General features: G+C 39.7%; 1 protein-coding gene across 6 annotated transcripts in view; it reads right to left on the bottom strand.

The window, feature by feature from the left end:
* The window catches only part of SIPA1L1 (signal induced proliferation associated 1 like 1), a 354,681-nt gene that overhangs the window by 134,182 nt on the left and 195,823 nt on the right, over positions 1-24,676 (bottom strand). For 4 of the 6 annotated variants that reach the window (XM_077750694.1, XM_077750699.1, XM_077750698.1 and 1 more), the window contains one exon: positions 1,674-3,472. In XM_077750694.1, coding sequence (XP_077606820.1) covers positions 1,674-3,171 — 1,498 coding nt within the window. In that variant the 5' untranslated portion in view covers positions 3,172-3,472. Of the gene's footprint in view, positions 1-1,673; positions 3,473-4,319; positions 4,451-5,407; positions 5,498-24,676 lie in introns of those variants that run through there. The other 2 variants (XM_077750695.1, XM_077750696.1) reach the window with 2 other exon arrangements.

A 24,676-nucleotide genomic window follows, 5' to 3' on the forward strand; every position in this document is an offset into this window, starting at 1 on the left:
CATTTAGAGGTTGAAATGAGAAAGTGCAGGTCACATCAAATGCTTACTAAAAGTTCCTGGTATATAATAAGTGCTCAAAAATGTTTATTAATATTATTACACTGCCTAATAAGAAAAAGTGCCTACTACTGCATAAGTAAAATTATAACTGATAGGTTCTTTGTTATGTTGGACTCGATGTGTCCATTTTTGGCAAGATGGCCTCCACCAACAGACAGCTAAGAGACACCTGTGGGAAATGTCCCCAAGTACAATAAAGCAGGGGTTCACAGCCAGATGCAATTCTACCTCTCAGGAGATAGTTGGCAGTGCCTGGAGACACTGTGGGCCATCATAACTGGGGGAGGGGCGCCTGCTGGCATTTAGGGCACAGAGGCCAGGGCTACTGCTAATCCTCCTACAGCCACAATGCACGCAGGATGGCCAGCCCCTCCAACAAAGAACTATCCACCCCCAAATGCCAAGATGGCAACACTGAAAATCCCCATCCTCTGAAGGACAGTATAGAAGGAGGATGTGGTTTCTAAAACCTGAACTCCATAAAATTATTCTGAGCAGAGATTGCTTAAAAGTGAAAATGAGATCTTCATTATCATACTGTCAAAGATCAATGACAGATATTTAGAGGACATGGATACATAGCAACAAGATAAGATTCTTTTGGCCAATAAACCCTCTTGAATAGGATCTATCTTGTAATACCTTCTGATAAATTTGGTTCTAATGGGAGCAATGTAATAGTTATGAGGAGGACTAGAAGTGGAACCTCACTCAGAAGAATAAATCTAAGAAAGATTCAAAAACCCCAAAGCAGGGGGTAGAAAGGCAAAGCACTGCTTCGGTACTCTGGGTGGGGGTGGGGGTGGGGGAGAGACTCACACAGGCTGCCGAGATTACGGAGCTAGCTAAGGGACCATCAATGTAGGTCCTTCCTTGGTGAGCAGTTGGTTTCTCAGCTTGGGCACCTGTAAGACTTAAACTCACTCTTCAATTCGTGATGTGGCTCAAAAACACTGACAGCTCCCTAGACTTCATTTAAACTACTTACTGTTCAATAAATCACAGGGCCTTTCTTAAAAGCAGGAGATAAAACTATAAAGTACAACCCAACAATATATGTGAATATGTACCCCACCCGCCAAGAAACACAGAAGACTAGAAAGGAAGTCACCAACGTGTTAAGGGTCCTTACCTCTTCACACCCTTTTCTACTCAAATCTTTAAGACCTACATTTGATTCTTGCCAGAGACTTACTGGCTCTGTGACTTTTGTCAAATAACATAATTAATGTTCACTAAAATTCCTATCAAAGGGATAGGAATGTGTAAGTCCCATTTCCTGATGAGAACACGGAGGCAGAAAAGAAATGGTTCTATAATGACCATAAAAGTGCTAAGAAAAAAAAAAAAGGCAGCATTAAGATGGTTTTTGTCGTCTTAAAAAAAAGCTAGATTTAAAATACTTTCAACTTATGACATTTATCTCTCAAGGTAACAAAGCAAATCTTTTCTACAAAGACTATAATTTCATCCACTAAATTTTAAAAACCATTAATATGTAATATATAGCTTTATACCTGAAAAGAGGAAGTAACTCAGAAATGCAAAAAGATATAAACTGTAGCAAATATATTTAACTATTTTATACATCATGTCAAAGGAGCTCTACTCACCCTTCTGATAGAAGAATTTCCTGTAATAGTACGCGCCCAGGTCCACATGCTCCACGATGTATCTCTTCACCCTGTCCAGGTGCAACACAAGGTTGTCCTTGGGCACTTCAAGTACCGCCACTCCTGCATTTGTGCAGTGGGAACTAAGCGTAGACTCAAAGGAGGCACTTTCACACCCACTAAAGGAACCAGAATTTGATTTTGACAGGCTGATCTTCCTTTCGCCTTCTCCACCTATCTCATTCCGAAAATACGGACAGCTCATTACAAGCTCATTGCTCTTATCGTCCCCCTGGTCCATGCTGAGGCTCCCCTTGGAATTCAGGTCCTCCGTGCTGCCCATCGGGGAGCTGAAACTGGCCGAGTGGGACAGAGGCCCTGAGACCAGGGATGCCACGGCAGCGGCCGATGCCCCCGTGGTGGTGTTTCTCCTCTTAATGACGTTGTGCCTGTTCATAATGGCCTCGTTCAAGTCAAATAATATACTCTGGACATCGTAGTGGGCAAAGCACTTTGGGCATGTCCAGGGCCTGACAGAGTCTTCTGACCGGTTGTCTTCAAGATCCGACGATTTCCCAAGTTCCTCACCTTTGGCATTGCGTAACTTACGAAAAATGGACGAGTCTCCAGTTTCAGACTTGGAACGGCGCTTGAGTGGTTTTTCCCTTTCCTTAAAGAGCCGGAGGTTCTCCCTCTGGGAGATGGGCCCGTCTATGACATCCAGAGAGAAACCGGACCCCTTGCCCCCACTGGCGATGAGGAAGTCACTGAGTTTGGTTGGAGTTGGACCTCGATCAGACTTGTCATCTTTGTAGCCCTTTAGCAAGTCGAAGAAGCTTTCTCCGGACGTTCCCTGCTTATCAATTGAAGAGGTGCTACCATATTCCCTGTGCAGTGATGGCCCAGTCTTGTATGTGGGCGAGATACATTCATCGAAGCTATCCACGTCAAGTTCACTTATGGTGATGTCGCTGTTGCTCCGCTGGCGGATCCTACGGAGGGCCTTCCTAGGGGAGCTGGGGTAGGCTTCAGGCATGAGAAATCTGGAGTCCATGTTCTCCGCCGGCCTGGTCTTGTTTTTCAGCGTGTTCTGTATGCTTTTTAACATGGCTGAGTCACTGGAATTGAGGCTAACAGAACTTCCCTGACTCACAGGACTGCTTTTGGAGGACAGGCTCTCAAGGCAACTTGAGGTTTCTATTTCCTGGCTTGAACGACTAGATTCTTTGACGTTTTCCTTTCTCGGGGGCCAATCTGCAATCCTAGCCCTAACCCCCATCTTGGGGACTCCGGGGGTCGAGGTTATATGGTGAGAACCTTCGCTTCGGGGGGGCCCTACTGGAGCCATGACCGAGGACCCTAAACTGCCATTCTGGGACCTGAAGCGTCGCATGTAGAAGTCGTCGGTGTGGACTTTGGGGGCGCCATCTGTGGTGACAACTGAGGCCCTTTCGGGGGCAGCAGGCCTCTCCGTCTGCGACCGTTTCAAGCTGGTCATGATGTAAAAGCAATCAGACTCAAATCTCTGTACAAAGGACCATCATATCTAAGTTTTAAATGTGCACTTCCCTTTTGGAGAATGGTTTCCAGAAAATACAGCAGTTGCGGGAGATCTTAATCTTTCTCATTTAAAAGGTTAAATGATGCCTTATTCCCAAACTCTGAAAATCCAGATCTTCAAAACATTATAATCCACAACAGTTCCTTTGCTTCACTTTAACAGGCAGCTGTCTTTCAGAAAAAAATGAATGGAACTTGTATCACGGGGACTCTGTGAGTGCCATAATCCCATGCTTTCCCTAAAAGAGAAGGACAATTAGGATTAGCATTTGATAAATACATCTAAAAATAAATATGCAACTGTTAAAATTGGACACATGAAAATAAAAGACTCAATAATGGATTGTGGTTCACAGTTTCACAGCCCATATTTTTAGTAAAGCAGGTTTGAAAGAAAGGAAGAAAGTGAAAGCATTCAAGAACACCCATCATTTTAAATGATGTATATTCTAAAAGACTATTCATACTTTAGCTTCACTGAACTGTTTCCTGTAAGAGGAGGGGCGTGGAGATCTTATTCTAGGACATCAAGGCTCCTACCCCAAGTACAGACCAAGCACAGGCTCCAACGACCTCCGATAACATAGAGCATCATGAACCGACCACAGTGCTGACCAGAAGTTCGAAACATGACCAACAGAGTTCGATAATTAATTAAGCAATGCACAATTTTTAAACAAGACCAAAAATTATGTTATCGAGTATGTTGCAATACTCACTTTTTAACACCTTCCATATTTCAAAATCCTGACTTTCTTTTCTTTTTTCTTTTTTTTTGGTTTCTTTATAAATGCTTAACACATTTGGCAAGAGCAAATACAATAGAGAGAAAATAAACAGGGTTTTCCCGGAGCCATTATACCCATTAGCACTCCTCTGTATTTCCCTCACTTTATTACCTACCCCTGCGAGGATATTCCTCAGGATGGATCCCGCATTCACCATCACCTCTTCCCAAGCTCTCCTTAGTCTACTCTTGAAGCTAGAAATATTCCACTAATTAACCAAACGCCTGCATTTCCTCACGCACTGCATCCTCCCACCCCCCTCGCCACCCCCCACGCCCCCCTCCCNCTCTGGACAGACCTCTCCGTATTCCCCGACAGACGACAGAGAAGTGTTAGCATCCTTGCAGGTGATGGGTGAAGAACACCAACTTCCTTGTGAGCCCGTCCGTCAGCATGCTGAGTGCAAAACCCCGCGTGGTTGCGTATATCCTGAAAATAAAGGCAGAGGACCCTTTTCCATGGCTCCGCAGATTACACAAGAGGTGGCCTTTAAATTCTTGCCAAATACATGTTTGGAAGGATGCTGCTGAACCAGCACTGCGCTGACAGGGCTGCATTGTCTACAAATCACGGCAGACACCCCGAGGACGACCCGCGCTCGCTGCACTCCACTCGGCGGTAACAAGCACTTACTTCCACGATAATTAAGCATCTTGCTAGTCGGCCTCCTGCCTCCGAGGCAGCCGCTTTAATTTCTCTTGCAGTACACAGCATCATTTTAGAAGACTCGCTGCTATTTAAAGACTGGAACATTTAGGGGAGTTTCAAAAACTGCACGCTGCCTGCAGAACGCAGGGCCAGCGGAGCTGCAGCTGGGCTCCTGGGCTGGGCCCGGCAGCCAGCAGATAAACGCCAATTGTTTTCACTCTGGCTCCTCTTCCTCGGCTTTTGTGAAGGGGATAATGGCTTTGCACAGCTACCTAATTAAACCTGGCTTTTGAGCTTTCTAGATACTTCTGCCCTCAGATTGCTAGATTTCCTTGACAATTCAAAATGTTGCATGCTCCTCTTGAGCTGTAAGCCTTCAAGTGGAATAACGTGCTAACTGTTGCTTCCGGGGCGCAGGGGAGGCACCTGCGGCCACAGCTGAGGGTCAAGAAGTGCTCCTCGTAAGATGTGAGGGAAACCAGCCAACTGAGCCAAAATGCAAAGTAACCTCCAGCCCATCTCCAGAGAAAAAAACCTTTAGACAACCAAAGCTGGAATTTATGCGCTATTTTGTAACTGGGAGTGGGGGGTGGGGGAGAGTGGGGGGGTGTTTATTTCAATGAACTATCTTTCAAACCAACAATACACTAGCTTAAAGCACAATTCTCAGTAGATTGTTATAAAAATCAGATGCTTTCAACATTCGTCACAAGCTCACAGAAATCCAAACAAACCTACCACTCCCAGAGCTTTCGGTCTCTCAAAGGTCAACACACTAATGCCACCGTGATAAAACGACATTCTTGTCACATTTCATTTCCTTAGAAAATAGTTTGTTGCAGAACTGTCTTTTTGTCTGTGAGGCTGTATCCATTGCAGGAGGCAAACTGAAAGCCAGCCCTAAAAGACAATAAATAGAACGGACTTGGAAATGCCCTCCTCCCCAGAACCATTGCACATGCTTCCTGGGGTTTTTTAGTGAGTTTGAAAAAAATCTTATACTTCCTAAAAATTTCTTTGCAGTTTAAAAGAAATGCCAAGACTCCCATTACGTCTTATGAAACAATACAAAGTTTCCTTTTAATTTCAAAATATAGATGGGTGCAAAGGGAGAGAGAGTGCCCACAGTGTCAAAGCGAGGAGTCGAAGACAGACAACGAAGTTAAATCACAGAGGTTTTGTTCTGTCCTCAGGACCTTCTTTTCTATTCTCACTGCCTCCCAGCCCCATCTCTCTCTCCATCCTCATTTATAGCATCAAACCCCTTCCAGTGCAATGTGAACGGTGGACGCAGACTAGCATATGTAGAAATATATACGTTTTACATTTGTTAAATTAGTCAAAAATAAAAATTTCAACTATGTGTGTAATATTATGACAGATCTGTAACACCTAAAGCCTATTCCTTAGGGTTGACAGAAAAGCAAACGTATGCTGACAATTAGCAATTCTCTTAATTTTCAGCAAACCTGCCTAAGCATCATTAAATACAGTAAAAAGCAGTAGATTTAAATAGAAGAACAATACTAATTTTTGCACATCACCTCCATCTATTGAAAGAGTAAGCTATACAAAAACTTCCTGGCTACACATTTAATTTTCCACCTCTATGTACTATTTGAGTTTATGGTAGTAGACCCACTTAGCAAGAATACCAACCCTACTGTTTAGTTTGGTGACTTCCTGCAAATTCTAGAAACCAAGCAGATGCATTCAAATCCTACTGTAAAAGTCTTTTCATCACTCAAGGGTCTATCACAACATAACCCACCATTCTTTCTGGACATCAATGTTCCAGAAAAAGTGCTTCCTTTTCTCTTCTAAATCATCCCCTGCATTTCTGAATTTCCTTCTGAGCATCGACCACACACTTGGTGCTAGGGGTATTTGAGGAAACAATCTCTCCCTTCAAGGAAAGCAACAGGTGTAAAAACAGTCCTTCTCATTCTGGCTCCTTGAGACATTTACACTCTACCACTTCTTCTTCCCTAAAACTCTCTTCTCTGGATTTCCAGGATAACCATGTTGCTTCATTTTCTCTTGCCTTTCTCTTTTTGGTCACTCTTCAGTATCACTAGTGGGCTCCACTGAACAGCTAGCTAGTGATTCCAGAGTGGCATCCTTGGCTTTGGCTGGCTTCTCTTACCATCCTTCATACTTTGGGAAGGGGCTATAAAGGGTATTAGTATTAGGACGTATGGGAGCACTGAATGCGTGATGATGAGAGGGCAGGCATGGGTATACCCAGGTAAAAATATTACTCTGGAAAGCAGGGTGTTTGTTGACTTGATCGGGTCACTGTTGCCTCTACAACTGACTGAAGACCAAATAATGGAATCACATGAGGAAATAGCTGCACAGTAGCCAGTGTGGACTGGTGACGTCATAGGTACCTGAACTTCTAAATACACTCCCTGTGCAGTTACATCCAAATCTCTACTCATGATCTCTCCCCTGAACTCCAGGTAAAATACATGCAAGTACTCATTTGATATCTTCCTTATTTATCAACTTTGTATAATGAATTAGCTACCAGAAAAATGGAAAAAACAATTTTTTTCCAAGAAATGAATGAGTGATGAGGAAGTGAGAACAATAAATAATTGAAGGAACCAAATGAAAGAACAACATGAGAAGCTTTCTTTGTGCCAAGGGCATAAAGAATAGTTTAAAGGCTATACAAGAAGATGTGGGAAGGAAAAAAAACAAAAAACAAAAACCAAAAAACTAACAACTATACTTCTGCCCTGAAATAATTTACAACACAATATGGGATGTTTACCAAAAAGATGTAGTGCTTCTCATCAAATACGTCCATACTCCAAAATGGGATGTTTTTAGATTTCGCTAGTACTTCTACTAGTACTCTAGTACTAGTACGTATGAAATATTATCTTATGAAATTGGAGTATTTATGAAAATATCAATGTAAATTGTTTATAAAGTTGTATATATATATTTAGAATGTCCATAAATATTCCTTAGTAATACCCATATACTTTAGAATGTAATAGGAAGCTTATTTTAAAATAGAAATATAACCTCACAGTGCCTGAACATTAGGTTAGCTAAGATAACCAAATAAGGTAAACTATTTTCTTTACATCCCTTCCTGGCTTTCCTGAATTTCACTCACATCACATAAAAGTAACATCTCAGATGGAAGGGCTGTCTCACTCTTTCAAGTAAGGCTGTAACACATACAAACATCTCAGTGCAATGTCATGTATAATTTAAGATTTATGAATCAGCACTTAACTTTTTAGAGAGGAATTTCCCTTCTTTCATTTCTGTTTTGTCCCTTCAACAAAAAGCAGGAAGGATTGGGAAAAACAGGGTTGATAAATCCAGTTCCTGTCTTCCAAATGTTCAGTATCTGAATAAGAGACCATTGATGGAGACAAAGGAGATTTAAAAAATGCCCTGAAATTAACCGAGTAAAAAGTTATAAAATACGAAATCTATATAGTAAAATGAAGTTCCCATTGAATCTGGAGATAAGAAAGCAATTTAAAATGTGTCTGTTAGGCCAGAGCAAGAACCAAAAGCAAGAATAACATTCGGCTCCTACCCTCCCACCTAACTAAAAAAGTTCACTGAAAAAAGTTACTTTTCAAAGTCCTATTAAAGCTTGAAGGTCCTCTGTGTAGTGGAGGGTGAAGGAAACAACAAACCTTGGCAGAAAGCTTGATGGTGGAAACGGGAAGATAGAATAAAGATGCCCGGCAAGTTACATAATATGGTGGAGTTACTGATGGGCAATGACATGATTCAACAGCCGGCAAAATAAGGAGAAGAGAAATAAATGGGAATGTTTACCTCTTATACTTAAACATGAATAGACATTTAATAAGCAATTCTAGGTCTGAGGAGCTCAAGGTAGAAACACAAAGGTAAAAAGTAGAGTAAAATGTAATAAGTAGAAGGGAAACAGTGAATCAGAATTATCAGAGGAAAAATAATAGGTGTCTGAGGTGCATGAAATGAACACTTTCAAGGAAAAGAAATTGGAGCTCACCCACTCATCAGGGGCACTGAGCATTTCCTTGCCTGGCACCAGGATATAAGAGACCAGACCAGAAGCACCTGGGTGGCTCAGTTGGTTGAGTGTCTGACTTCGGCTCAAGTCATGATCTCATGCTCTGTGAGTCTGAACCCCATGTCGGGCTCTGTGCTGACAGCTCAGATCCTGGAGCCTGCTTCCAATTCTGTGTTTCCCTCTCTCTCTGCCCCTCCCCCACACACACTCTCTCTTTCTCTCTCACAAAAATACATAAAACATTTATAAATAAATAAATAGAGACCAGACCAGATCAGTGAAGCAAGCGTATGTTTTTCATGTACTAATTGGTACATTAATATTCATTTAAAATACATAAAAATTATATCCATCAATACTGTACAATGTAATCTACTGCACAGCTGATTATCAAATATAATTTGGTACTAAACCGCTTATGACCAAATATGAGTGAAGGAAAAGGGAATGTGAGAAATGGGAACACCCAGTAAATGTCTCCTATGCGGGAGTGGGGGTGCAATCCTCAGCAGCTTCCCCCAAACGGTGCTTCAAATTCTGCAAGTTACAGATCCACGAAAAAGGGTCCCAGAATTAAATAATGCAGGGACACACTACATATCACCTCCCTCACGACACAATAGTAGATTAGTAGATTCAAGGTTACATGAAATACAAAAAAAGGAAAAAAAAGTTTATTTAAACTAGGTTTCTTAACTGATAGGACCATGGATTCACTTTTTAAAAAACAGAACATTTTCATATTGTGTATCCTATTGAACATAATTGGAGACAAGAATGTGCAATATTAGAACAATCTAGAATACAAACAAAACTGTATATATATTATACATATAGGTTTTTTTTTAAGTTACATACAGATATATAAACAAGCCAAAAGAAGTTGCCCCAGAGAATTTACAATGCCTGTCTTTAGGTAGTTGGATTAAGAATAATTTCTGAGCTTTCCTTTTTTTCTTGGTACTTGTACTATTTATTTTCTAAAATGAGCAAATGTAACTTTAATAATCAGAAGAAAAAATTTCGAAAAAAAAAACAACACCATCATTCTGTTGCTTCAAAAAAGAAAACAACCTGGGAATGTAGTACAATGAACACACACACCTCTGACTACTAATTATAAAATACTGCCTTGTTTATTTTTTTTAATTTTTAATGTTTTTTATTTCTGAGAGAGAGAGAGAGAGAGAGAGAGACAGCATGAGCAGGGGAGGGTCAGAGGGAGAGGGAGACACAGAATTGGAAGCAGGCTCCAGGCTCTGAGCCAGCTGTCAGCACAGAGCCCGATGCGGGGCTCAAACCCACGAACCATGAGATCATGACCTCAGCTGAATGACACTTAATTGACTGAGCCACCCAGGCGCCCCTAAAGGTCCAACTATGCAAATCACCGAACAAGTCAAAGCTCAACAGATGTCAGGTCCTTCCCAGGAGATGATCTTACACTAAATCTCCCGATTTAAATGAAATCAAAGAGAGCTTCATGAAATGTAGAGTATTAAAGACCAAAAGATCAGCAGTATTTACAGATTTAATTAGTTCATACAGATGATTAACACAACTGTCTAAACTTCCTCATTTACAGATAATTTCTTTGTATTTAATATCAATATAAAAATGCCCTCTAGCCCAAAGAGCCTCCATTTCACCTTGTCACCAGGTGGTGGTGACTGAAACCCAAGTGAGGCTGCATAACCAGAACAAGGCTGAGCCACCCATTGTCCCCTTTCCTGGGACGCTTCTACTTTCCCATGTTCACAGACATCTCACCTTCTGTCATTACAGTCCTGAGGAGATTCAGGCTAAATGTGAAGAATGTCACCATCTGGACTCTGCTATGAGATATCGATGGCTCAAGAAACCAACACTGTATTTAACCTGGAGAGGGAGAGTCTAATAGTATTGACTTTCTCCTCTGGGAACAGAAGGCAAAGAGACGGTCTGAACTGTATTAAGTCAGATTTAAATTAGATAAGCTACAAAAGCTACCTTTGATCCATACACGATGAACAGCAGCTGAGAATCCACATCATTAAGATAGCTTATCAGGCCACCAACGTGGATGCCAGGGCACTGTTTGGGACTCTGCAGTATACTAGTCACCCTTCCAGGAGGATCCAGAGAGGGAATATTTTCACCCTCAAAGTCCCTCTAATCTACCTGGAACAAGAGGGCTATGGGAATCCAGTAAGAACATAACAAATGGCTTTAATAAACATATTGTGGTTCTCTCAATTGAATATTTATATTCTAAAAAGGGAAGTGCACTTGAGAAAGCATGTGTAAATTCAACTTAGAAAAAGAGTAGAAAGTAGCATCAGTAAGAATAATGAATAAACATAAAGTTATTTCTATATACGGTTCTAAAATCCAAATAATTATTAATCATGATTAATAACAATAGTAACCATATTTCATTTAACAGATTTAAAAAAATTTTTAACATTTATTTTTGTGAAAGAGACAGAGCATGAGAGGGGGAGGAGCAGAGAGAGGGAGACACAGAATCCCAAACAGGCTTCAGGCTGTAAGCCATCAGCACAGAGCCCAACATGGGGCTTGAACTGTGAGATCATGACCTGAGCCGAAGTCAGATGCTTAACTGACTGAGCCACCCAGGGGCCCCACACTTAGCAGATTTTAAAATACCACCAAAGGACCAAGACTTCAAAGAAAAAACTTAAAACATAAAATCACCCCACACTGCTTTAGCATTTCCTTAAATACAGATTGCAGATGGTTTATTTTTCTGTTTCTTCCTACCCTTATTTCTGGCTATGAGCTCTCCCTGCAGGCCTCCAGAGCAGCAGGACTCTTATCCACTTCTCTCTCCAACACGTGTTCAAGGCTCCAGCCCTCCCAAGCACCCTGTGAAGTAGTATCTCCGTTTTCAGGGAGATAAGTAGATTGCGTCTGACACAAGGCTCACTCTCAGTAAATACTGGACTGGCAGTTAGAGAATTTATGGCAGAAAACTACTTAGAATATACATTACAAAAGAAAAAACATCTCCCTTTGTAGACTGAGTTATTAGTTTCTTTAAATGTTTATTACTTTTTTTTTTTAATTTGGGGGGGCTCAAAGAGAAGGAGAGAGAGGGAATCTCAAGGAGGCTCCATACGGTCAGCCCAGAGCCCAGCATGGGGCTGCATCTCACAAACTGTGAGATCATGACCTGGGTCAGAATCAGGAGTCGGACACTTAACCGTTAGACTCTGAGCCACCAGGCACCCCGTTTCTGAAAACAAGCTCCTGTATGAATCTCTACTTTTTTTTTTGTTTTTTAAAATGTTTTTTATTTATTTCTGAGAGAGAGAGAGAGAGAGAGAGAGTGAGCAGGGGAGGGTCAGAGAGAGGGAGATATAGAATCTGAAGCAGGCTCCAGGCTCTGAGCTGTCAGCACCGAGCCGATGTGGGGCTCAAACCCAACAAACCGTGAGATCATGACCTGAGCCGAAGTCGGACGCTTAACCAACTGAGCCACCCAGGTGCCCCTATGAATCTTCACTACTAGCAGAGAAATACATCTAGTGGGTAAAAAATATTTACAATCAACTTCCTTAAAATGCTACAGTGGTCAAGTCACTTGTCTTTCAGGAACCTTCATGGCCCCTCAATTGCCACCCTGTTACTGTGTGATGTAGGCCTGGAATTCAAGACTGCATGGTACCTGTCCCCAGACTCCTTCCCTCTTCCCATGACATTACAGGAAGGTAGGTCTGCCCTAGACAAACTATGGTACTTTTCCACAAAGATCCACCGGATGACTAAACCTGAATCAAGGGTATCCCTCTCTGAGCTTACATTCAAAATTTTAAGTTGTGAGTTATGAGGAAAAAACCCTTGTTCAAAACCGTCATCTTCCACACGTGGTATCGCAGGGTCAGAAACTCAAGTTCACCAGGGGCAAACAGGCAGGGACAAAGCCCGTGTGTGAAGTCACATTTCCTCAAACTCCTATCCGGTCAGCTGTGCCCTGAGTTCTTTCAGAACATGCTTCGCAACAATTAGCTGCCATCCGTTTTAACTACAGTTTGAGCACATGATGCACCAGTTTCCTTTTTTTTTTTTAATTTTTTTTAACATTTATTTATTTTTGAGAGACAGAGAGACCGCACATGAGCAGGGGAGGGGGAGATAGAGAGGGAGACACAGAATCGGAAGCAGGCTCCAGTCTCTGAGCTGTCAGCACAGAGCCCGACGTGGGGCTCGAACCCACGAACCACGAGATCATGACCAGAGCCGAAGTTGGATGCTCAGCCGACTGAGCCACCCAGGCGCCCCAGCACCAGGTTCCGTATGCAGCGTCCCGTACAGCAGCTGCCAGGAGGTGTGATCCACAGAGCTCGTGTGGACGACTCTCCCACTCAGAAAAGCCTGGGTCACTGCTCTAGGGGGTCTGATGCCTACACCATGTTGCTTGCACTAGAATATTCTACCTCCTAAAAATGCCTCTCCTCCCCTCCTACTTTTCGAAATTCGTGATCAGCCCTACACATGGTTTGGCCTTTTCTCCTCAATTAGATGTTTAGGTTCCTGGGGGCAGAGACCCATTTGGTTCTTATCCCCAAAGCATCTAAGCTCAATCTCCTTGAAACGGAAACATTAGGAACAAAAGTCACAGGATCTCAGTTAAGATGGACTAGAAATTAATGGACAAATTAAAAGAATTCATACTGTTAATTTAAAATGTGGTTATGGCTATCTCATAAATATCAGTGTTGAGGGGAACGGGTCAAGAAAAGGAAAAGTCCACCTAACTGAAATTTAATACAGATTTCAGCTTCATTTTTCTCTCTTTAGGAGCCTTCACAACAACAGAAGTGAATGAAAAATAACAGCAATTTGACCTTTTTCCCTTCTATTCAGTTCCCATCAAAGGGCATGAAAACAGCCACACAAATGAGCAAATCTTTTAAAAGAACAACCAGAAGTGCATCAGTTAGAAGCGGACAAGGCCCCTTCACAGTGAAATCACTAAAAGGTAAACTAATGCATAGTTGAATTAGCTCTGAAAAATCCTAGCAAAGTAAATAAACACATTTACAGGAAAAAGGAGGGGTGGTTAGCACAGCACAGGTGGGAGAGACAACAGAAACCAGAAATAAAAATAACCACCATCAAATTCATGACGGTCAAGATAATTATCTTTTAGGCTCATGTAATTTCTCTTCCGTATACAAGGCTTTCCACTGTTGCCCCCTTTTCCAAAGCTGTTTTTGAAACGAATGAATTATAGGATTCTTGCTTTAAAAAGGAAAAAAAATGGAAACGGTGAAGAAAAAGTGAAAAATATATCCCTCCTTCAGGACATCCCAATACTAACCCCAAGGGTAAACACTCCTAATAGTTTGTGTATTCCTCCAGATATTGCGTGGACCAGGCATACACACTAAGATAGGCATTGAATGATAGATACAGATGGAGAAAAGAAAGGATCCAGTGCAAGGGAGCGCTCACTTCTGAAGAAACTTGATCTAGCACAGAACTAGAAAATGAAGGGAGGTAGAGGATGAACAATAAAGAATAAAAGAATCTACTTATGTCCAGGAGAGGCAGAGGACCTCCCCCTGCCAAGCTGACATAAAATAACTTGATGAAACACTTCACAACTGACACAACTGAAATCATATATATATATATATATATAAATCCTGGTTCTGAAAATAGGAGCCCTCTATAAATGTTTCTGGCAACTTGTCAGCAACAATTAAGACAAGAGCGAGTGAAATAACTTTTTTTAAAACCAATGCACACCACATTCCTCCAGGTTTTTTTCTTTACTAATTATGCATATATACAAATATTCATGCACATTATACATAATCCTCAAATAAAATTACTTTTATCTATTCCTGACTTCTAAATGAGATTTTACTGACAAATTTATTATTTTAAGAGCTGAGGTATAGCTGACATAATATTATGTTAGTTTCAGGTCTACAACTTAGCGATTTGGTATCTGTATGTACTCTAAAATGATAACTGTCCAGTTAACATTTGTCACCATACACAGTTACAAAGGTTTTTTTTCTTGTGATGAGAACATTTAAGTTCCATTCCCCTGGCTACTTTCAAATATGCAATACCTTACAGTTAACTACAGACACCATGAGGTACATTAGGTCACCGTGACCTATGCATTTCATAACTGGAAATTTGTGCCTTTTGATCACCTGCACCCATGTCACTTCCCCTCAACCTCAGGCAACCACCCATCTGTTCTCTATATCCATGAGGCTGGTTTTTGTTTTTAGATTCCATGTTACTCACAAATTTAGTAACCTTATCATTTAAACTTTCATTTACAAACTAGAAAAAAAGCTAACAAAAATGCAAATCGAACAAGTGTTCAAAGATAAAGCCATGGGGCAGGAAGATCTCTGTTTCTTGGCAACTCTTTCCTTAAGGGGAATGATAAGTTTGATCTTCAAATGTCATCTTGTGTGTCTGCACCAGCACTCACTTCAAAATTTCATCACCTTGCCTCTTCGGAACTGAGTGTTTACAAAGTGCATACAAGCACAATACTTATACTCTCCTGCCTAAAACCTCACTCTAAGTTCCCACTACTTTCAAAGCAAAAGAACAATCTCCCAAATGCAAAACAGATCTCTCCAAGCAACAGCCCTGTCTCTTTACACTCTGAATCTTCAGCTTCCAGTCAAAGGGAAAGAGAACCAGCTACAATTCCTTGAATGTACTTTGAATGCACTTATGAGCCTTCAAAAACAAAACAAAACAGGGGGCGCCTGGGTGGCTCAATTGGTTAAGCGTCCAACTTCCACTCAGGTCATGATCTCACAGTTCGTGGGTTCGAGCCCCTCACTGGGCTCTGTGCGGACAGCTCAGAGCCTGGAGCCTGTTTCAGATTCTGTGTCTCCCTCTCTCTCTGACCCTCCCCCACTGGCACTGTCTCTCTCTCTGTCTCTCCAAAATGAATAAACATTAAAAAATTAAAACAAAACAAACCAAAAACCCAAGCAGCAGCCTGTGCTGGAATACAACCTCATCTGATTCTCCTCCCTCATTGTCTTGGCCTGTACCTACCTTCCCCCCTTCTCCCTGTTCACTTCTTAGTCCTCGAGACTGCATTTGGGTACAGTTTCTCCTAGGAAGTTGTCGACACCCCAGCTCCTGCCATGTTACCTTTTACACAGCATCCCTTGAGAGTACTCATGTAACATATGGGGGTTCAAAATCAAGACAAGTATTCTCTAAAGAAATCACCACTGTAATTCATATTAACTTCTAACACCAGCTATGCCGGCAATAAAAATGAAGGATTCTCTGTTTGAAGTTTTCTGATAAAGTAATTGATTTTGAAGTTTTTTTTTCCCACAAAATTGCAGGTAAAACAAGTTTAAAAGAAAAAAATATGTTGGAGAAAAGAAAATTCTTTAACAGAACACAAGTGCAAGGAAAGGCCTAACTAGTGTTATGACAATCATGGGTATAATAACCCTCAAAGACATACAAATCAGAACAACACTATATCATTTTAAACCCATTAGGAAAAATCTTAAGAATGCCAGTACTCACTGTTAATGCTGTACAATTAAAACAGACATCCTTACGTTGCTAGAGGCAATGAAAATTGGTAGAACCCTGTAAGTGGGGCGAGGGGGGGGAGGAAGAAGGTAAACCAGAAAATAATCATAATCATTGTTGGGCTCTGTAATCTCTCTTTCAACATTTGGAAATGTATGGTTGTCCAGAGGCAGGAAAGGTTTTCCTCTGCCGAACCCCAGGCCTGCCCTTCACACTGACACCAACTCTTTCTGATCTCTATTTCTCCAGCAGGCCCTGGGCTCTCTGCCAGACTTTCCATTCGTCCCTAACACTCTCACCACATCCTTGGTTCCCAAATGACAATCATACAAAACATTCTGATATTTCAGGGTTTTCTGATGCACCACTCATGAGGCCACAAGTGGGCCCTTAAGCAGGGGACTGTGCCGTATTTAGCTTTAAGATACTTGGTCCCTATAGGAGTTTAATGATAAATGTCATCCATGTTTGAATATAAGAACAAGTGGTACAACAAACACTGAGAAGTGATTTTACAATCTACAGAAGGAAAATCTATTGTACAAAGATACTCACTGCTATGCTACTTAGGTTCTCATTTATGTTTTTTATCAGAATAATACATACAATAGTTAAAGGCAAACAGTACTACAACATATGAGAAACCAAACCAAACCAAACCAAACCGAACCAAACAGCAGCTCTTTACCTCATCTTCTCCACTCCCAGGAGCTACCACTTTCAATTCATAGTACTGTTCCCTCCAATATTTCCATATTCCTGCATTAACATGTTCGTATTGCTACTTCTTGACTTACCTATCTTAGATATTATCTGCTGAAGTTCTATTGTGGAAAATGAGAAATGAGCATGCTTTCAATAAGTATCCCCTTTCTTTTCTTGCCGTATTCTATGTACATATTTTTGTACATACATTTGTGTACACGTGGTATCATGGCTATACATAGAGCAGGATTTGTATTGCTGTGGTTATATGTCCTTAATTGCTTAGTTTATTTTTCCTGGAGTTAATAATTCCTTCATTTTCCCCCATTTGCTTAGTTTCTACAAACCTACCCTTAATTCTTCCTAAATTCAATGAAAAAAAACCCAAAACAAACTTCATTACTGTTTTCCAGACGGTTACCAAAGCAATGAGTGCCCTATCAAATCCGTTTCTCTTTCCTGTGCCCTCTCTTTTGAAGCTCTCCATCCTTATACTCTAATCTGAGCTGGCTGAATGCTAGGTTTACTGCCTTGGCATTGTGAGAAGCATCCCATCATTATCCTCTTGACAGTTCCTTCTCTCCTCTCCTCCAAAGGGCCTCTTGCTTCCCCGATCTCACACCTTACTCCCTCATTTTGATGACCACTATCACTATCTTCATTTGGCAACTGCCTAAGAAGTACATATGTAGTAAAAGCTTTGAGACTTTTACTTGGAATGTCTAGCCTTAAATTGACAATTTGGCTGGGAATAGAATTCAAGGTAGGAAAAGATTTACCAATGGAATTTTAAAGGCATTATTTCATTATCTTCTAGCTTCCACTGTTCTAACTGAAAACTGCAGTGATATTCTGATTCCTGTTCTTTTATACATTTTTTCTTTTTTTTTTTTTTCCCAGGAGGTTTTAAAGATCTTTTTAGATACTGGAGTAGCCTTTGTGTGAGCCTTTTTATTATCCTTTTATTAGACACCCACTAAGCCTTTTCAATATAAAAACATTATCTCTTTCACTTAAGTGAAATTTTCTTTCTTTTATAATTTTTTAAAAAAAAATAATTCTCTTTCCTTTCCCTTTCATTTTCAACGTTCTACTTACTGGATACTGGATCTCCTGAATAGTTGGGTTATATCCTCTCTCCCCATCCATTTCTTTTTCTTTCAGGTACTGGGAAGAATTTTTTTTAAACTTCATTTTCCAACCATATTATTAAATGTTTCATACTGATTCTTAGACTCAATTTTGAAAAAGTTTTGTCTTCAATGATTGTTTCTTCCCATTAAAAAAATAAATTCTATTCTTATTTCATAACTGTAATACTCTATCTCATCCCCACTAATATTAAGCAAAATTTTTAAAGCTTCCTCTTCATATTCAGTATCTATATTTTCCCCACATATACTTTTCTTCTATCTGTTGTGATCATTACCTTTCTCACATGGAAGGCTTTTTGCTCATATGTTTGCTATCACTAACTATCCTTTTATATTTAATATTCAGGCACTGGGGCACCTGGGTGGCTCAGTCTGTGAAGTGTGTGACTGTTGGTCTCAGGGTTGTGGGTTCAGGCCCCACACTGGGTGTAGAGATTGCCTAGAAAATATAATCTTAAAAAAAAATAATAATCAGGCATTAAAATAAAGCTCTGTGTGGAGGCAGGCCTTGTTGACTGCCACATAAACTTTCCTGTAGGGGATTGGTTGGGGACCTAGTTGTGTTACTTGCGAAAACTGAACATAGGGAAAATTAGAATTATGACTATTTAGCATCTGGTTAGTCTCTGAGCTCTCTTCCTATATCCAGGGAAATTCCTTGTCTTATCTTCCACAACAGAAGCTACAAACGGCACACTGTCAGCTAACCAGATATTCTTACAGACAGGGTGCAGACATACAACCGGTCCCTCACCCAATGAGATGAGCACATCCTGAACTCAGAGTTGAAAAGTAGTATCTGGAGAGAACAAGGGGGTGGTGAATCCATTTACATGGAAAGTGATGGTAGCAGTGAGGCCTACAGCGTTCAGTAGTGCCCTTGGTAAAGTGCACATGGTGGCAACACAAAGCTGGACACCCAGTGTTGAGAGGCAACACCACACTGGCTTTCTTGTATGACTGAGCATTCTCTCCAGCCACTTGGCCTCCCCTGTGGTCACCCGTTTTCTAAGCCTAGCTCTACAGCCTTCTCAGTGGTGCTGCAAGTCACTGAATATTATTTCCATAAATCCTTTGCCAGCTTAAACCAGAGAAAGGGTTCTCCCTCTATACTGGAGGACTCACAAATGCCAGGTGTGTACAAGTCATTTTTAGGATACACTTCAGTTTCTCTAGAGGAGAACGGTTCCATTTCCTGTCTAGCTTTCAGCATTCCAAGAACCAAGCTCAGCAAAAAATGTTTCAAATAATTCCTCCCATTTTCAGGAGGCTTTATAATCATATCAGGTTAGGGAAGGGACCCCAGTATCTACCTACAACCAGTCTCACCTTTCCAATCTTCTCAGCAACTTGAATCCTCCAATCTTGGCCTTGTACAGGGTCGACATTCCCTAGGACCCCTCTGTAAAGGAATTCACATTCAGCTCTGTCCATATCATTAGGTGCAGGGTGTCCAGCCCTCTGCTGACCAAAACTGTGTTGATAATCCTAACCTGCTCCTATTTTTCTCTTATTTGTCTTTGTATATTTATATCTTTTTATATTCCTTTAACATCACTGGCATAGGGGTTAATGAGGGAAGGAAATAATTGTGGCATGTGTTCAATCTGATGTTTAACTGGGGACTGCAGTGCTATTAGTCTAAACTGAAAGCTTTCAATTATGAAATATTTGAAACATGCAATACTGTAGCGATATCTAGTACCCATCATCTGGATTTAATAAATGCTAATATTCTGCCAAATTTGCTTCAGATTACAAAGAAATAAAATGTTATAAATATAGCTAAAATATCAGTTTCCAATCCCGTTCTGCTCTCAGCTTCTCTGAAAAAACGTCTCCTAAAGATGCTATGCACCCTTCCCATAAGTATTTTGTATATTTATGAAATCTGTACAGATGGTATCATTTGGAAAGCATTCTTTTACAACTTTTTTTCACACAAAAATTGTTTTTAAAGATTTATTCATGTTGATACAAAAAGACATAGAGCCTTTAAATTCACTTCTGTATGTTTTCTATTCTTTGTATGTACTAGATTTTATTGATCTAGATTATTTCCAATTTTTTCTATCACAAACAATGAATGAATGGCCACTGCTTTCGTATCTTCTTTGGGGACATGTAGGAAAGTCTCTCTAAAGGATTCTAGAAAGGGAACTGCTGAAACCTTGAGTTGGAGCATTATTCAACATTATTAGATACATCAGACTGCTCTTTAACATGCTTGTAACAATTTTACAATCCAACCATAACATATAGGACATCACTTTCTCTACCACCTTTCCCTTTAAATTATTACCAGTGTGATGGTACCAATGTTACACTATTGTTTTCACTGGCATTTCCATGATAACTAGTAAAAATTTTGATCCACTTATTGGTCTTATTTACTTACGCGTTGTCCATTTTTCTTTGTTACTGACTTGTAGGATTACTCCATATGCTATGGGTATTAATCTTCCATGAGATATGTATACCTGAATGTATTTCATATTCTGTAGCTTTGACCTTTGTTCAAGGTATATTTTCTCATATACACATTGAAAAATTTTAACACAGTCACATTTATCACTCTTCTCTTTAGATTTTGGGCTTTTTGGATCTTGTTCAAGAAAAAATTCTTCCAATTTCCAACACCATGCAGATGTTGTCCGATACTTTCTTCTAAAAGTTGAAAGGTCACTCTTTAAAGGGTATGTCTTTAATTCATCCAAAATTTGTTTACAGGAATATATTTTTACTTTTACCATTCAATCCAACTATTACTTTTTTTTTTTTTAATGTTTTATTTATTTTTGAGATAGAGACAGCGTGAGCAGGGGAGGGTCAGAGAGAGAGGGAGACAGAGAATCTGAAATAGGCTCCAGGCTCTGAGCTATTCCTCAGCACAGAGCCCAATGCGGGGCTTGAACCCACGAACCGTGAGGTCATAACCTGAGCTGAAGTCGGACGCTTAACCGACTGAGCCACTCAGGTGTCCCCCAACTATTACTTTTTGCATGCTCTTTCCATATTGATTTCTAATACAATGACAAAAAAAGTCCTCATGCATGTGGAGGCCTCCTCGTGTGGTCTCCCTATCTGATTGGATAGTCTGCTTTTCTGTCTGACAATGTCAAAGCAATTGAAATATCATAGTATTATAATAAATCCTGCTGATGTCATTAATTCTACTTCTTCAACTAATTGTAGTATCATTCTTGTCAAGTTTCATGGCAAACTCTCTTGGTTTTGTATAAATTATAAATTTTTAAATTTATAAGTGAACTCAGAAAACTTTAAATTCTTTGTAATATTGAGTTGTCCCACTCAGTAACATATATAGATCTATTTAAAGATTTTTTAACCCAAAGATATTGTGTTCATTTGTTATAGTTATTATCAGGTACATTATAATATTTTCTTACTTAGACTAGGATCATTTATGTCATCACATTTTCTAATACGCATTGCTAGCATACTAAAAAGCTACTGACTTTTTATTTATTTCATATCTGGTAATCTTACTGAATTGAATTCTTTAATTCTTAATAAGCATTAATAGTTTAATAATTCTCTTTAGTTTTTTGCAAAATGATAATTTTTTCCTTCTGTTGCCTTACTAAGATGGCTGGTTTCAGAAGTAACCCAATGAATTAATTAAGAAGGAGCCTGTGCAAAATCTCTCCCACAGTCACAAGGACTGGACCACTCTCAGGTGGAAGGCAGAAGATAAGACTCTGTCTGAACGGACGGTTAACATGCCTTAAATTTAGAATACAATGTTGAGTAAAAAACCAACATTCTATATTCTGCTTTGTAAATATATATTTGTACATGCAAAAACACAAGGACTTCAAAACTAGAAGGGAAATGAAATAGCTGATATAGTTGAATAGTTGATTTTTTGGAAGGATTTTTCTTCTTTATAAATATTTGCTATAAAGTAGTTTCCCCCCAAAGAAAACCCAACAAAACAAAAAACCCGTATTACTTTGAAAATAATACACAAATAACACACACTCCACAATTTTTATTAAAAATAATGAGATATCAGTAAGAAAGTCGTGAAAATATGCTAGAATATTTAAAAAAGAAATAAATCTTACTATATGTGGGTATTGTGCAATGATAAAGGATCTGTCAGCTAACAAACATGATACTACTCCATACAGCCCACTATCGTCACTAAAGCAAATGGCAAGGAGTACCGTTCAGATTGCATTCTTAGATTACCTTTGGGATTTTTTTTGGGTAGGGAAAAGACAGACAGATTATACTTTCAAAATCATTTTCGAAATGCTCTTCATTTGGACTTGATTATAAAATCAAGGGACATCTACCCTTCAATGAAACCACTAGGCAGACCTACCCCCTCCTTCCCAAAACCAAATTCAGGAGCTTTGTAGTTTCGAGTACAAAAGTTTCCTAGTGACTTAATTAGAAAACAGACAAAACTAATACCCTGACCCAAATGAAAAAGTTGTGTGGCACAAGTAAAACAAAAACTGAACAGTAATATGAAGGGAAAACTGTGAAGAGAAAAAAAGTGAATGAAAGACAAAACAGTATATATGTGAAAATAAAATATACTAGAATAAAAACGATAATTTCCAAATAGAAACTCCAAAAAGATAAAATATAATATAAACAAGTAGAAAAGAATTCATGTTCTTGAAGAGAAGGCCCATTTCTCTACATTATCTCCAACAGCTTTTAATTTTTGCCAATTTGATGATGTGAAATGCAAGTACTTTCTCTACAGAGAGAAATGGGATGGCATGATTCAGAGGATAAAAGGAAATGACAGAAAGGTACCATTAAGTCAGGAAGTGAGGTATGGAAAAATTGTGATAAAAAGCTGTAGGGCACTTGGCTGGCTACTTAATAGATAGAAAATGTGACTCTTGATCTTAGGGTTGTGAGTTCCAGCCCCAAGTTGGGTGTAGAAAATCAAACAAACAAACAAGTAAATAAACAAACGCATAAGTAAGTAAATAAATAACTGATGAGAACAAGGAAAGGGAATTAATATTGCTCATATTTCTAAGTGGAGTTGAAACAAAGCAGGCTTTCATGTATTAAAAAAAACTTATAAAAATTGTATCATTTATTCACATGAAACCAAATAAAAGTGGGTCTAGAGAAGAGAGAATCAAAAGGTACAACTAGAAGGGCCCCTGGGTGGCTCAGCCAGTTGAGTGTCAGACTTTAGGATCATGTCATGATCTCATGGTTTGTGAGTTTGAGCCCCACATCAGGCTCTGTGCTGACATCACAGAGTCTACTTGGGATTCTCTCTGCCCCTACCCCACTCATCCTTGCGTGCTTGCTCTCACTCTCTCTCTTTCAAAAAATAAATAAACATTAAAAAAAATTTTTTTAAAGGAGGAAGAAGAAAAAATATAGATAGCCAGCCACCTGTTTCCCTTACATCCTGTTTGGGAACAGGACATGGTATAAATAATAAACAAATAATAATATAAAAAATATAGATAGCAATATTTACTCAGCACTTATTGTGTGTCAGAGACTGTGAAGGACATTGCATTAGAAAATGAAAATGACTAGAAATATACACAGACTGCAGTGGAAAGACCCAGAAGTACTTCAGATTTGCTGAGGAAAAGCTTCACTAAGAGAAGAGTGGAGCTGACTGCTGAAAAAAAAAATAGGAGGGGCCTGGGACGCAAAGCTTGGAGACCGTAGTTCAGTAAGAAGGGAACATGTGTTGTAGCAGTAAGGAATCAATCAGAACATACTACATTGTGAGGTATAAACAGTAATTACAAGGAGATTAAGAACGTGGATATAGCATAAATAGGTCATGAAAAATGATTTAGTCCAGAGACAATAGTCCATATGTCAAAAGGAATTGATTATAAGTCTCAAATATTTTTTTAACATTTATTTATTTTTGAAAGACAGAGAGAGATAGAGCACTACTGGGGTCGGGGCAGAGAGAAAAGGACACACAGGCTCCAGGCTCTGAGCTGTCAGCACAGAGCCCAACGAGGGGTTCAAACTTGTGGACCGCGAGATCATGACCTGAGCTGAAGTCGGATGCTTAACTGACTGAGCCACCCAGGCGCCCCTTGATTATAATTCTTCAGAGATCAAAGTTTCTAAAACCATCATACAAGTTCTCAGATTTAAGGAAATTTAGTAATATAAATATGAAAATGAAAGCAAATTACTTCAATTTATAAAAAGAACCTGAATTTGGAATAAAATGAAAACTGCCAACTTGAAGTAGATATTTAACAAAACTGGATTTAAAAAACAACAACAACAAAGAAGGCAAATTATTGTATACCGACTTTAAAATAAAATCATCAAGCCGGTGCTATGGTAGCAGAAACAACTGTAATAAAATATGACATTTTGGGGTGCCTGGGTGGCTCAGTAGGTTAAGCCTCCAACTTTGGATCAAATCATGATCTCACAGTTTATGAGTTCAAGCACGTCAGACTCTGTGCTGACAGATTCGAGCTTAGAGCCTGCTTCAGATTCTGTGCCTCCCTCTCTCTCTGCTTCTCCCCTGCTCATGCTCTTCTCCTTCTTCTCTCTCTCTCT

This window comes from Crocuta crocuta, unplaced genomic scaffold (genome assembly GCF_008692635.1).
Source record: "Crocuta crocuta isolate KB4526 unplaced genomic scaffold, BGI_CrCroc_1.0 scaffold186, whole genome shotgun sequence".
NCBI lineage: Eukaryota > Metazoa > Chordata > Mammalia > Carnivora > Hyaenidae > Crocuta > Crocuta crocuta.